Source organism: Pantherophis guttatus, chromosome 1 (assembly GCF_059756535.1).
Source record: "Pantherophis guttatus breed Tessera chromosome 1, ASM5975653v1, whole genome shotgun sequence".
NCBI classification, from domain to species: Eukaryota; Metazoa; Chordata; class Lepidosauria; order Squamata; family Colubridae; genus Pantherophis; species Pantherophis guttatus.
In genome coordinates this window covers 287,746,562-287,763,096 of record NC_142063.1, presented here as the reverse complement: position 1 = coordinate 287,763,096, position 16,535 = coordinate 287,746,562, and the positions used below count along the sequence as shown (strand labels likewise).

Here is a 16,535-nt window from a genome sequence, read left to right as displayed (position 1 = left end):
CCCAGTTGGTGTAATTTGGAAATACTCTACTTTTATATATTTTTCTTCATCTCTATGGGCATACTCCATGTTAATCAGTTACCAATTTCATAGAAACAAAATTAAATAATATTTGGAATTAAAAGTACAATTAGAACAAGTAAACATCTTAGTCGCAAGCACCCATTTTATAAAATATATTTGTCTCTAAGAATCTATATTTAAAGTCCGCATTATATCAATATGGGCTCATACAGGAAAATCAGGATGTACTATTACACATAAATAAAGATGCCAAAATTATATTTTGAAGAGATCTAATGAGGACCAAAAGAGTTTACTTAATACTGACCTAATTAAGACTTATCTATTTGTTGAAAACGTTTTTGAAAGAACAGAAGCTAATATTAACAACTTTTCTATATTAATTGTGGCTTAATATTGAAAAAAACTAACACAAGCTCATTTCGTTTTTTATATGAAGTATCTTTAATCAAATTTAAGAGTCCATATCACTTCATTTTCTCAGGAGTTTCACGAGTAAAACTACCCAACTCTGTATAAAAATGGAATCTTAAACAGGAGCAGGTTAATAAATCAGCAAATTGTAGTTAAGGGCAGCAAAATGACTTTTCTGTATCATTATGGTAACCGAAACAGTTGCCTATGTCAGCACTTCCAAACATTTAATGATGTTTCAGCTGAGCTGAAAACAAGATGAACATAATAGAAAAGTTTAGTTCTTGTCAGAGACTATAAGCTTAAATCAACAACTAGAGAAAAAAGTTCTTACCTGGTCAAATTCTATTCAGTTTTGCTTTTAGATTATAGTATTTTAGATTTCAAGAATTCAACCATATTTATGTCTATAATATTTTCTGATAGAAAACAGAATAGAATTACTGCAAAATTATAATTTCACTTTAGAACAAATGACCAATATATATTCAGTTCCTTTACTTCACTTCACTTCAATCAAAGTTGAATTGCCAAGGTATCTATTATAGAGCCATACAAAGTAAAACAAAACCAAAAAAAGCAAGCAAAGAACGGATCTTTCAATATAGATTAAGTTTCATTGCATTTTGCTGCACTGCATACTCTATATGTATAAAACCATAAAAAATAGAGTAATCTGTAACTTCAAAAGTTATAAGGAGCTTTCATATTATACCGGTAGTTTGTTTGGAGTGCAACGGTGCAGTTCAGTATATATACATACACATTCCTAGTGCCAGATGCTGCTTCTGCTGTTCCTATAGAAACAATTAAACAAGTTGTGAAGATCACACTGCTGATCACAAGCTGTCAAAGCTTAAATAATATAAAAACTGGCAAAAGAAAAGAATAGCTTAATTGCAACAGTGCCGTGAAATTTACTATTAATTGGGCACTTAAATTTAAAAATGAATCATAATCACAACTGCATGTTATGTCAAAATGTTTTTAAAACAGAAAAATAAGTTTTTTTCAAACAATCCTAGACAATTTTCAAACAGAATTAAATAAACATAAATAGTTGCAATACTCAGGTAAAGCAAAATCCTCAACTTCCCTGGTTATTTGTGCGATGTAGTAAATTTGGATTTAATAACAGAACCCGAAAAACTATTTTGAGACTCTTAATATTTCACCTTGGGGGATAAAAGAGTGTTTAGAACTTGTTAAATTTACTTCACAAGGTGGAAGGTAAAATTAGAAGCCACCATATTTGAAATCTCTCTTTAAACCTTTACCAAGATTATACTTGCAGTTACATTTATGTTTGAACAACTCCATTCCGTCTTTCAAAAACAAATCTGAAGTCAGTATAATATGCTATAATTTCAGAGCATATACACCTACAATTATTCTTCATGTGTAATAAATACTGTAGAACCCATTGGTTCCACCTCTACAGCAATTCAATTCAAACAAATACCTTGCTGAATAAAAGAAAAAAAATCTGTAATTGGAAACAAAAACTGACATATAAAGTATTGAAGTAAAGCATCTTTAATTCACTCACTATTCCATTTAAAAGTTTGATAAAACAAATGTTATTTGTTAGGGAACAACTTACATCAATAACTTGGTAATTATTTGGAGTCCCACCTTCTGGATTCTTTATTTTACTCAGCTTATTAGGAAAATAGTTTCCTTATAACTGGGCCTGCTCTTCTCTTTGCTTTGTAAAATTACAAGTCACTAAAACAAGGTAGGAAGTATTGACTATCTAACATTCCTTTCTGTGATCTCACCTAAATTACACATCGATTTTTTTTTTTAAAAAAGATACCTCTGCACAGATAAATAACTAGTGAGATTACATTCTGGCAATGCAATGCCAACTACTGTATAACTTTGGCAAGGTACTAGTATACTGTGCAGCAGTAATTACAGAAGTGGTAAGAACTCAAAGTTTACCATCTGTTTTACATAGATAATTTTCAGCTGCCTCTTCTGATTTGTTATATGTGTGCTTTTGCCCCCTAAAGATCTGATATTTTAACGAACTATTTCTGCTATTATTATGAAACTTACTCAATGTCGCAATATATACTGCATCAATAACCAATACAAAATATGCATTTCTGAAAGAGTTAAGTTATAAAAGTTGAACTTGGGATACAAATAAAACAAAAGGAGAATGTAATACCAGAACATAAACAGCATCAGACCTGCAATTTCCCACTACCTTTAGATAACCCATTCTGTTGCACTAATATCTAATCTTATTTTCAAAGCAGAAAGCAAAATCCTAACAAAGTAGAAACTAATTGTGTCATCACTTCTGCACTTCAATTCCACTTTGTACAGAAAGATCAGAAGTGAAGGGGTTTGTTTAAGTGATTTCCCACAAATTCTTAAGTCCTTCTGTTTGCCTAGTATCTCTCTCGCATTTCATGTAGGAAGACATGAGGAACAATGGTTCTTTTTCCTCTTGCATAGCAAAATTGATGTCAACAACGTGGGAAGCTTCTTTCTTTTAAACCCTCTCCTCTTTAGACTGGATAGGAAGCTGAAGCCAGACACTGAACCAAATCCAATTACTCATCCCTATTTAAACTTATGGGTAACAAGCCATCACCCACCTATGACCTAAAACAGATTCCCACAAATGCTCTTCAAACCCTCACTACCTCAACTTCCAGACTGCAAGGAATGCTATCATATTGAGGAACAAATTGCTCCAGCTGCATGCATACTGGTGATGCAGTATAGTGCTAGTGGTTTTCTGTAACTCTTGTCAATTGACAGTGCTGCCTGAAAACACTGTAAAGCTGTTATCACTGTAGAACTTATAGAAGGCTATATGGGGATATTATGATATTGGGATAATGACTGGAAAGGAAGCTCAATATGTGCAAGTATAAATATGGATATAACTTTCAAACTCACAAGCTGGAATTGCATGGGACACATTTGGCCAAAAGTACAATGACTGTCATGTTTATTATTAACTGGTTGTGCAGGTTTGTGGATATGGATATATTCTAGGTTAATAAATGTTATACATATTCAAGTTTTTTTTTTTTTTTAAAAAAGAAGCACTGAACACATGGACCAACACATTTCTACATTAGCCAGTGTTTTAATTCAAATTTCTATTGAATTATTTCAAGTTGACTCTATATTTTAATGTATATCTGTATATTTTATTTAAATTATTACAGACCCAATGTATTCTGTGACCTACTCTAAAGCCACTATAGAATTAATTTGTCAAGAATAACAAATATTTAATCTTAAATATAGAATACTATAGAGTAAATCAATTTAATTAAAATATTTACATACTGATTTCTTTTCATCTCTAAAGCAATTACTGAATCAAATACAGAACAAAATATGCTGTCATAAACGTGAAAAATAGCAACAATGAATATTACAGCTAGCAATGTGTGTTTCAAATGAATATTTTATTTGTCTAATACATACATGTATACACATATACACATACCTATACATTTAAATACATACACAAGGCTTCTTTTTCTTAAATGCCATTTCTTGACACCCTGTTAAAAACTGACAGGTTTTCAGAGAAAATTCTCAATATATGGAAATATTTAACTGAAAGAAACTAAAAAAAAAAAAATCTGACTAAGTTTCAATGCTTTGGGAACTCCAGAAAATGCACTTCAAATAATGATGTACAAATTCATAACTTACTGCATACCAAGTAGTCCTCAACTTATGATTGTAATGGAGCCCAAAATGTGTATTGCTAAGTGAGACAGTTAAGTGAATTTTGCCTCATTTTACGACCTTTATTATCACAGTTAAGTGTAAGTTAAATTAAGCTACAGTATTAAGTTAGTAACGCAGATGTTAAGTGAATTTGGCTTCCCCATAGAATTTTCTTGTTAGAAGGTAGCAAAAGATGATCATATGACTCCTGGGACATTGTAACTGTCATGAATATGAACTAGTTGCCAAGTGTCCGAATTTTGCTCATGAATATGAATGAGGATGCTGCAACAGTGTGAAAAACAGTCATAAGTCACTTTTTTCAATGATATGTAACTTCAAATGATCACTAAACATATGGTTGTAGAGGACAACCTGCAATTATGTTAAAATAAAAGTGCCTAATACGGGGAAAAGTGAAAAGAAGCCCACCAACAGCAAGGTGGGTATATTCAATTATAGTGGTGATGAGTGCATCATTGAAAGACCACATTAGGGATAGCGTCATGGAGAAAATCTATGTGGTCATTGGGAGTTGACAGCTTGATGGCAAATAATAAATTAATCAGCCTTTTCATTACAAACATGAATTTCTGGTTATAAATGAAGAAACAGAAAGAACACCCTGGAAATCAAGTAACCATTTCTGAAACGCAAGATTTAAGGAAATGATTTCATCTGATATGCAAAGAGAATGTTAGCTATTCTAAAAACCATGCGTAGTAGAGAATAACTTGAAACATAAAAAGCACTACACTAATCTTTCTGGGTTGTATTACAGTAGGGTTGTCAAACTCATGGAATGGAATGGATGGAAATATAGGACAGAATACCTAAAATAGGACAGAATACCTAAAATAGGACAGAATACCTAAAATAGGACATTTGCATAGAACACATTATAGTCCCAAGACTGATAGAAACCGAAAGAATAAGTAAGTGATTTGAAACTGTGTGCTGTGCACAGATTCTTACACGATTTTCTTTCTTCACTAAAATACCACTGGAACGGAATGAAAATAACTCACTAACAGGTTTATCTTCTAACCATAGGAAACCATTTATCAGGAAGATTTCAAACACATTTAGATTTTGCTCAATAAGGGTTTAATAACGTTGAATGACTCTTCCATTAAAACATAAACTTGCTCTCAGATAGAGTTCAACCTCTAAATGTTACATGGACACAACATGCAATTTTCCTGCTAACAGTGTGGAAGTGACTTCAATTACTTTCTTCAACTTTGCAGCTATAATCTACAGCCCTGCTATTCCCCTAAGGCTCCCATCCCAGTGCTAAATAGACCTGACCTTATTAATTCATTCCCAAACATCAAAGGGAAATTAATGGAAGCTTTTAGATACCAACTTTATATCAAAGTTCTTGCCATAGGTTAATAGATGTTTGAAGACTTTAAAGACATAAATATTTAAAATTTTAAGAATCATTAAATGTTTGCTTAAGGTAATATTCCCAGCAAGTATCCTTTAATTCTACTTAAAATCAACAAAACTTCTTTTATTATTCTATAATTTGCGCATTGTTTTTTTCAAAGAGCAAATGCCCTGACCACCAAACAATAAGAGAGGGATTCATGAAACTTTGCAGCACTTGAAAGCTGTAAAAAATAGCCTTCTTCAAAGCCAGTTGCAGATTTCAAATTTCAAACCTGAAATTTGGCAGTAATAGGTAGTCCTCGATTTACAACAGCTCATTTAATAGCCAGTCTAGTTCAATACTAATGAAGAAGAAAAATAACAGCTCTCAAAAGAAACCAGCATGGCTGCATAAAGAACTTTCTACAAATTGAATGACAAAAAGGACAAATATAAAAAGTGGAAAGAGGGGCACATAACAGGCAGAATATCAGCAAATAGTCCGAGCCTGCAAAGATGAAGTGAGGAAAGCTAAGGCTCACAACGAACAAAGGTTTGCGACAAAAGTTAAAAAATAACCAAAAAAAAAAAAAAAAAGCTTCTTTCAGTATGTTAAAAACAAGAAAAAAGTAAAGGAAACAATTGGTCCATTGCTGGGAGAAAGTGGCAAGAAGGTGACAAGCAACAGGGAGAAAGCAGAACTACTTAACTCGTTTTTTGCATCTGGCTTTACAGGGAAAAAACAGTCGACCCTATCAAAAGGTCTACAACTACACAGAGGGAGGTATGCAGTGGGGTAACCAAGGGCTCTGTTTTAGGCTCAGTACTCTTCAACATATTCATCAATGATTTGGAAGAGAGGATACATGGGGAATTCATCAAATTTGCAGACACCAAGCTAGCAGGAATAGCCAACACTCCGGAAGATAGGCTTAAGATACAGAACGATCTTGACAGACCTGAACATTGGGAGCTATCTAACAAAATGAAATTCAATGATGAAAAAAGTAAGGTTCTACATTTAGGCAAGAAAAACAAAATGCACAGGTACAGTATATGTGATACCTTGCTCAATAGTGGTGACTGTGAGAGGGAGAGCGCGCCAGCAGCATGCTGCAGCTGCCAAAAAAGCCAACACAGTTCTAGGCTGCATAAACAGAGGGATAGAATCTAGATCACATGAAGTGTTAATACCACTTTATAATGCTTTGGTAAGTCCACACTTGGAATACTGCATCCAATTTTGGCTGCCACGATGTAAAAAAAAAAAAATGTTGAGACTCTAGAAAGAGTGCAGAGCAACAAAGATGATTAGAGGACTCAAGGCTAAAACATATAAAGAATGGTTGCTGGAACTGGATATGTCTAGTCTGATGAAAAGAAGGACCAGGGGTGACATGACAGCAGTGCTCCGATATCTCAGGGGTTGCCACAAAAAAATAGGGAGTCAAATTGAGGATTTCCTACACTTGTTGAAGGCCTGCTAAGGTTTGTTGGGATTATGACCGTTATGATCTAACCAACTACAATCAAGAAACAACCAAATTAAACACAGAATATAGTATGTGTAAAAGAAAAAGGAACGAAGAGAGAGAGGCAGGGAGAAGGAAAAGAAAAAGTGAAAAAGATTATAGAATATATTAAGTTAAGAGAACCTAAATAGATAAAGCTCAGTGTCACCTCAATGGAGGAATTGTTTGTTTGATCATAGCTCTGACACAGAACCACACTGTATTATCTGCAATCTCCTGGTCCACCAGCAAGAAACTAAGATAATCAAACATCTGACCTGCCCAGGTATTGTATTATATAATACTATTAGAGAACAAATTCAAACCCATCTTACAAATTGGCTTTTTCTTAGTTTATTACTTCATCTTTAGATCTTTAGTCTTATAAGTGTTAATTCCAGGTTTATATGTAAAGGAACAAGTTCCTTAGATAAATAGACTTAGTCAACCAAATACTGTTCCAAGAGTTAAGGAATCAATAATTGTTTTCATCATTCATGTGGGAAAAGAGCAACTGAGCAAAGTGCAAACACTAACAGCTTGTGCTGACAACTCTACTTTTAAATCGGCTACTCTTTTTACAGTATTAGCAGAATTATAAGCTAGTCCTGTTAAGAATAGAGTGAATTCATATACAAAGAAGTTAAAACGGAATTTCTTAGAACTGATAATATTGAAACAAATTGGGCTAATTTCTTAAATAATCTTATGATAGCCAACCCAAAGTATAGAAATTCATGGTCCTCTAAATGTGACTAAACTGTAAATCAAGCAGGGAATTAGCCCTGAGTTGTTGCGCAGGTACAAGAGACTCGAGGCTAAACCCCCTAAGACCATGATGGCGAACCCATGGCACGTGTGCTGGAAGTGGCAGGCAGAGCCACCTCTCCGAGCACACAAGCCATCACTTGTTGCTCTTCTGGATTCCGTTGTGCTGGCCAGCTGGTCTTCACGTGCGCGGGAGCAATGAAAACTGGAAGAGCAGCCGCCCAGGGCACATGCGCATGCCAGGAAAATGATCTTCCGGTTTCTGGTGTGCACATGCACACCAGCCACCTGGTCTTCTAGTTTCCAGTGTGCGCATGCACACCAGCTAGCTGGTCTTCGCATGCGCGCATGTGCGCCAGAAATCACAAGACCAGTGGCCGGTGTGCGCCAGAAACTGGAAGATCATCTTCCCAGTGCACATGCGGCTGCTCTTCTGGTTTCCGGCACACATGTGTGCCCCCATTTCAGCATTCGGTGCCGAAAAGATTCACCAACAATGCCCTAAGACTGATGAGTCCTTATGTTTGTCCCTAAGAGAAGGCAAGGAGGGAGATTCTTGTATTAAAGGCAGAATATACTTATTTTGGGGAAAACTATTCCATAAGAATAGGGTAGCTACTGAGAAAGATCACTTTTAGATTTCTTGACACTAGCATTTCCTTGCCCAGGTATGCCTCAGGAAACTGAACAGGCAGATTACACATGGTTTAAGCAATCTTGCAGGTAATCTGGTCCTAAACTATAAGGATAAAAAATGAAGAGAAAACCAGTACTGTGAATTGCATTGAGAAGCCAAGTGGTACCGGTAATAAGTGCAGCTTCTATAGTGGAAGTGTTGAGAGAACAAAAAAGAAACTAACATCCTTACTATCTGGGTTGTTGCATTCTGAATCAGATAAAGTATCTTTTACTATTGGTTGAAAGTGCTGGAACATACAGAAAGGCTTGTCTTGTTCAGCTTGGCCTGCAAAACTACTATCCAACTTAATGGAATAAAATGCAGGTCATTCCCAGAGCTTTTACAGTATTAAGAATAGATTAATGAATTCTATCCCTAGTTTTTCAGTAATTTATTATTCGATTCGTGAATATAACATTAACACTTTTTCCAGCTTTTATTATGATTTAGAATTTTGTTAACTGAAGTTAACATTATCACCATAAATTATATTAATATTGCCCTTAGAACTTCTAAGTACTACTGTATGTAATTATCAAAAGGCTGATTTGATTTTTGGACATGCACTTGTTCCGGCCCTTATTGTGAAACAGCTGAGACATAATCTGAATATGGAGAATATTAACATCTTCCTCTGACATAGTCAGATCACTTTCACGTCAGATTACAGATCATGGAAACCTTAGATATCTGCAAAAGAAGTAAACTTGCCAGTTTAGTACTGTTTCTTGTCTAGTTGATCTATAGAACACAAAAATAACCATAAGATTGGGTGTGATTGCTCCAGCCAGCCTTCTGTCCACTTCCATGTGACTTCTTGGATTACCAAGAGCTAAGAGAAATGAAGTGTCTGAAAAGATATTCAGAGCAATGAACACAGCAAAGGCTCCTATTTAGGCCTAGTGAAGTTTTCCTTTGATCTGTCCATGCTTGATAACGTTTGGCCATTCTACAATCTTTCCTTTATGGGAAATTATCAAATCTTTGATAGCTAAATACACAAATTTTAATGAAAATAATAAATTACAAAAAGAAATTAAGACTTGTATTACTCTCCCAGCTCTCCAAAGATTTATAAACATAAATGCCAAAAACCTGTGGACCAGCTGTGATAGCTTTGTTAAGTGTACATATGTCTCATTCAACATTTATGGTTTATAGATGTATGTAAAATGTACATAAATATATGTGTTTGTGTGTCTCTGTGTGTGGTGTCTGTGTGTGTATGTATGTATATATATAATTAATTCATTTATATAAGCATATATTACACAGAAGCACACACACATACACTATACATATAATCATGGATTTAATTCTTCCACATAAGGAAAAATATCTATTGCTAACAATCAAGTTGATGAAAAGAACATTGGGCAAACATAATTGTGTATGAATGCAAATACACAAAGAATGACTTATGACAGCAAAGAATTTAACAGGTCTTTGGTTTTTTTAGCTGAATACGCGCCAGTTGCCTTGAATGTCTTTTAAAATTTTGCTTGCATAATTTATTTTTTAGCAGCATTTTTCCCCGTATGGAGATTAGAAAATAAGATCTTAACCTGGAAAAGTTGCCAATCTTCAAATATTGGCAATTATGTTATGTATCACAGGAAAAGCATATTTATGTATCTGGATCTAAGTCATTTGGCTTGGCTGAAAAACAAAAATATACCCTGCAGTAAGTGGTGCCAAGGGAGTTTGTCTTCTGTCTCAAGTCCTCTGAACACACAAATATAAACAAGTCAGCTAGCCTACTTCAAGACTGAGAAAATCACAGTGATTAGAAATGCCTAACCCCATTTAGGAATTCCTCCTACTCTTTTCCCGTAAAGTCTCTCATCCCCAAGAATGTCTTGAGCGATACTTCTGATAAACCAAACTCACTTTTGGTTACTTTTACAATTACTTTAAAAATGTATTTCTTCAAGATTTGTCTCAGTGTTCGACCTGAACCATATATTCCTTGGTTTATTATCTGTTATTGAAATACAGATACTTAATTTACAACCACAATGAAGACTAGAAAATTCATTGTTAGGGGATGCAGTTGTTGAGTTAGGCATCCAATTTTACCTTTTTTGTCAGGTTGGTGAGTGAGACATCACCTGATTACAATTTGAGATTTTCCCTGTCAGCTTCCCCATTGACTTTGTTGTCGGAAACCAGCTGGGAAGGTTGCAATGGCAATCATATGATCCAAGGATGCATCAACAGTCATAAATGTGCTCTGATCATGTGACTGTGGGAATGCTACAAAGGTCATAAATGTGAAGATTAGTCATGTCATTGTTCTCAGCCCTGTTGTAACTTTTAACAGTCACTAAATAAATGATCATAAGGCGAGGATTATCTGCATGGTATATTCCAACAGAAGTACATTCTCTTTTATTGGATTCCTTGATTTAAAATGAAATTTAAACCACTAAAAACCCAAAAACATACTAGTAATTTGACCAGAAATCTTGGAATGCATTACTATAAATACATAACTGTGAAAACATTAAGCATACTGTTATGAGTTTTTATATGCATTCCCAGGTTAGTGGACTCCAAACCTCCAAAAAAAGCCAACACAACCCTACCTGGCCTCCAGGCAACACACCCACAAATACTCAAAGGCTTGTACTTACTGTTTACTACACCACTCTTCTCCTAGTCTACTACAACTCCTGTTTCCACTTACTACTACTCTTTGTGAGCTCAGGAGAACAGTAACAGTAAATTTGCCTTAGGCTGCTTTAGACTGTTTTAGTTTCAGTTTAGATTTTTTTAGTTTTAGTTTCCATCTCACATCAACACACACACCCTACCCCCAGCTGCCTCTCTACTCAGCTTTTACAACCACAGGTTGCTTGCTGGCTAGGGAGATGTCTACCCAGGTGCTAGCCATTTTCCTCTCACACACACACTTAGGCTGATTTCTGAATAGATGCTTATTCTATTACATAGGCAATAGAAAATCCCAGAATCATTCAGTTAATATGCCATCAAAATTGATATTATTTGAAAATGGAAGAAGCACAAATATAAAGTTAATTAAAACAACGAATAAGGATGGATAATAAAGGATGGTTTCAAGGAAAAGCCGTGAATTGAAGATTCAGTTGTATAGATACTAAAACTATTTTAAAGTTTATCAAGAATTTGTTATAAAAACCAGTACACAACACAATTGTGTTTATGAAAGAAAGCCAAATTAATAATTCCCTCAACACTATAATCAGAAAACATATTCAGAACACTATCAAATATGGCTTCTATAACATAACCTGTTGAAGTTTTATAAATTTCACAAATTAGTGAATGTCTGTCCTCTTACAATTCCTTATTACCAGCAGAAAGATTTTAATCATTAATTCCAAACCCAAGAATATAAATGCTCAACAATGCTAGTAATAACCTAATCCAGGAACAATGCTAGTAATAACCTAATCCAGAAACATTCAATCAATACAATGCAATCAAACTTTACACATATACCAAATCCAAAAACACTACTTTTCTTTGAAGTTTCCATGCTGATTGTGAAAACACCTACTTTAAAAGATAGCTTATCACTTCAATTTCCTATGATAATACATGGTAACCATAACATCTCAGTCAGAATGCACAATTATCCCTTGTTTTATATTTGGATTAGAGTTACTAATGCTGAAATGAATGCAAAATTTAGAAAATTCACTGTTTCAGATGAAAATGAAAATATTTAACACAGTAACAGGGATGCAAATAGGAAGGATATTGCTGAAAGAAAACCAGTGTTAAGGCTATTAACACTGTTTCTATTTAAACCTAAACAACAACTACTTGTACAGTTAGCAGTATTAGTTGGCTTCTCTAATACTAACTTATATTAAGTATCATTAACTAAATGACTGAAATAAATTTTCTGCGTAGTTAGCATATCTTGAAGAGACAAGTTTAAAAATTCCCTGTATTTATGTAACTCAAATAATTACTCAGGGTATTATCATGTTCAGAAACTGCTGGTAGAAGTACCTAAGCAAACTAGCACATTTTATTTAGCATCTCTTCAAACTGTGATCCTAGTTTGTTGCTTTTCTAAAAAAAGAACCAACCTAAGGTTGTAGTTCTGATTCTGTTGTATTATGAGAAAAATATTCTAAGAAACCCAATACAAACAGAGCATTAAACAAGCCAGAGAAAATTCCAAGTTGTTTTTAGCTAGTTTCAGCTAACAATTCTGGCTTATGATGTACAAACCAGAGTATTCAATGCCCATCTAATTTCATATATGAAATTAAATGCATAACTTTTTACTATTTGAACAATCATTCAACGATAACTCATATTGCTATGACAACCATATTAGTTAGCTATCCAAGATTCACGGGCAACTCCTAAAGAGAGCTATTAAAAGTTTTGTCAAGTATTTATATTCAATTCTGTTCAGTTTTTTTTAAAAGGGTTAAAAATAGAAATCTGGATTTTCATCATAGTGCGTGTGTATCTATTAGCATTCCCTTTTTATTTTACATAGTCCAAAAAAAGGTCTTCTTTAAATGGGAGGGTCCTTTAATCAAGAAAGAAAGGAACAACTTTTTTTTTATGCCAGTGTCATCATTCTTGTGCTTACTGCATTCAGCTGAGAAACTCAGAATTGAACCAACCATTAAAACTTTTTTTTTTAGTTTTGGGGGTAAAAAAAAACAAACACCAAATAGCAGCAAAAGAGTTCAAAACTATATCCCCTCTCTCTCTCTCTCTCTCGAGAAAGTCCTGTCCATTTCTACGAAGGGTAGTGAAGGAGGTTAGAAGAAGATTGTCACACCTGGGGAAGGAAGACAAAGTTGACATATTGCAATAGCCGAGAATAAACCACATGCCAATCATAAGGGAAGCAGAGGAAGTGGGGGGGGGGGGGGAACAGGGATAAAAATCCGATTCGGTTATAAGTGCCACAAAAACGCAGGAGGATAGGAGAAGATCAAAAGACAATAGTGGCTTTTTTCTTTTCCCCCACCCTCCCCTCTTCTCCCTACGCCCCTTCCTCACCACCACAGGCAAGGCTGGCTGGGCCTTCGAGCCCCACTTCCCTCTCCCCTCCCCTCCCACCCCCAAAGCTCTTCTACATGCAACTCCCACACAAGGCGCAGGTCTGGGAAGGAGCCCCCTCCCTCCTTCCCCCAACATCAGAAGGAGAGTATTGGGTCTCGTAAGGCCAAGGGAGAGCCGAGCTTGGGCAAAAACCATGGCCGTCATTCCCTCCGAAGCACGCATTATCCGAGTCCGGAGAAAGGCCAAGCCTGGGAAGCGCCCCACGCCCAACTCCGAACGGGCCTTTTTTGCAAGCTCCCTTCTTTTCCCCCCCCCCTCCCCAACCCCCTCCCCCCCCCCACTCTTCCCTTTCCTCGTTTTACTTACCCCCAGAACCCGCAGGGGCAACGGGGCGGCAAGCTGGGGGCTTTGCTGCGCTCGCTGCCGGCGTCTCCCATGGCGGCGGCGGCGGCACCGGTGCTCAGGGTCAGGGCAGGGGAAGGGGCAGCTCAAGGCAAGAGGATCCAGGCCAGGACTCGAAGCCGGGATTCCAGGCCGGTCAGCTGGGAGTCGGACGCTACCACTATAAGGAGACGGCTAGGTGGGTGGGGGAAGAAGAGGCGGCGGCGGCGGCGGCAGTAAACGACGGCGGCGGAAAAAGAGGCAGCCGCGCCCTTTGGTGCTTGAGGTGACACTGAGCTACGGGCGGAGGCTACCGGAGGGTTGTGACGGGCCCACCACATGCCATCCCCGCGGTTAGCGCGCGCCCCCTGACCCAACAATGCCCTCAGCTCCTCCCCCTCAGGCGAGTAAGGGTGGTCTTGTCCGCCCGCAAGGCTAGGCTTTCAAGTGGGGCGTACCAACGCTCGGAAAAATAAAGGGGGAGGGCATCGGAGGCGGCGCGGAAGGCTAGCGCGGAAGCAGAGCTTTTCTTTAAAGAAGCAGGACCGCTGGGTAGTGGTGGTGGTGGTGGGTTTAAAACGGACAGCATTCCGCGGCGAATAAGCCCGAGATTTGTAGTTTGGGAAACGATCGGATAACACACACACCCCTACACTACTACTTGTCGATGGGGTGGCCTGAAGCGATTGGGTCAAGGGTGAGAGAGAGAGGAGTCCGCGCATGCGTGAGATTAGAAACCCGGAAATAAGAGTGCGGTAAAGAGCTGCTCTTGAGAGGTTCCCCTCCCCCTGCTACATGGAATTCCCTGACTAAGCGGCGGCAAACCCCGGGAGTTCCTGTGGAGGTTGCCTTACCGGCGGCTTTCTCTTCTCAGTCGTCATCATCTCTCCCCCCCTCCCTCCCTCCCTCCTTCCTTCCTTCCACACGCTTTAACTACCAGTTTTTCCACCGATTCCTTAAAAAAACACACACACACACACACACAACAGGTTGCGGTTGGAAGCTGAAATCGTGGGGAGTCAATCCTTTGACTCCTAATACCGTCGGGATGGATTGGATCGATTCCTTGGTTCTTATGCATAAAATTGCGCTGCTTTTCCCAAGTATGGAAAATACGGAAATCTCAGCTCTGTGCTTTTGATCGCAGCATTACAAGCAAAAATAAAGTTGTGGGTGGGGGAGGAAGGGAGATGGCTTCCCCGTCTGTTAAATTTCCTACAACAGACAATTCTGCTTACGCCCAATAGTCGGTTTGTCTTCGTGGTATTGAAGGTTGCAATACTGAACCTCAGAAGAGAGAGAGAGAGAGAAAGGGGGAAATGTATATCCTGAATTGTATAACGAATTAAAGTGATCCGTGACATTTATTTATTTATTGGTTCGATTTATATGCCGCCCTTCTCCAGAGACTCAAGGCGGCTTACAATGCGTTAAGCAATAGCCTTCATACTTTTTTTGTATATACCTACTTAATAGGTCTCGCACCCCCCCACCCCCCAGCGGTGTTCTTTTTTTATACAAAGTCAGTTTATTGCCCCCACAATCCGGGTCCTCATTTTACCTACCTCGAAAGGATGGAAGGCTGAGTCAACCTTGAGCCTGGTGAGATTTGAACTTGCAGTAATTGCAGGCAGCTGGTGCTACTTAACAGCCCTTTAGTCTGCTGCGCCACCAAGGCTCTTTTATCTTAAATACTAACCCATAAATTTTTGTAGACCGGATCAGCCAAATAAATGACATTTACAAGTACATTTAGTGTGGGGTGGGCAGAGAAATGATGTAGTGTTTTTAAAAAATGGGAGCGGTTTAGTCAGAGAAAAGTAAGACCTGATCTGCAAATTTTGCAAGATTTTTAAAAGTATTTCATCCTAGTCCTTTACATAGAATGATTCTTGGAAGTACCTTAACAGTAGATATTAGTATTTTTAAAATATTTCATTCTTTTCAGTTGTATAAGTTTTCATGGGTTAGAATTTACTTTTTTAAAATTCAAAAACTATGGAGCTGCCTGTGTTCTAATATTGAAGCAGTTGGATGTTGGTTTTAAAAAAAAGGGACCAGTTGCTATCAATGCCTGTTAAATATAATGGCTGTTTTATGCCCTCTGAAATCCCAGCAGTTTATTTCAAATGCCACATGATAAGCTGCTTCCTGAATATTTTTGGTTAGTCAGTACAGAGTGGAGATAGATCCTTAGCCTGATTCTGCAGGACTCTTCTCATGTGGGGTTATCTTCAGCTGACATTTGTACATGGGTGCTAAGGAAACAAAAATAAAATGGGGTTAAATAACTGCATAATGCAAAAATTGTACAGCCTGAAACAATTAAGTTGAAGAAAACTAAATCAGAACAGTGATTGTGATAAGCCTGCTGTCCACTACAGCTGCTGTCTGGCTCTTCATGTATCCATGCAGATACCCAAACAAAACAATTGGTGCTTTGCTTTGCTTTGCTGATAAGGGACTAGCAAGAGAAGATTGCAAAGACAGAGATACAGTATTCATAGGAGAAGCAGGAAGAGACATTTAATTGGCATTAATTTCCAAATGTCATATTAATTTCAGGGGATTCTGGAGCAAAAGAGAGCAATGGACGAGTTTTGATCATGTAACGGGGATGCTTAATGATTGTAAGGACTGGT

The 16,535-nt window shown here is 37.2% G+C and overlaps 1 protein-coding gene across 1 annotated transcript in view; it reads right to left on the bottom strand.

Annotated features, from left to right (window-relative positions):
* ZFAND3 (zinc finger AN1-type containing 3) overlaps positions 1–14,559 on the bottom strand; it is a 104,893-nt gene extending 90,334 nt beyond the window's left edge. Inside the window, exon 1 of the mRNA XM_034428034.3 lies at positions 13,879–14,559. Coding sequence (XP_034283925.1) covers positions 13,879–13,949 — 71 coding nt within the window. The 5' untranslated portion in view covers positions 13,950–14,559. The remainder of the gene's footprint in view (positions 1–13,878) is intronic.
* Between the last annotated feature and the right edge of the window lie 1,976 nt (positions 14,560–16,535).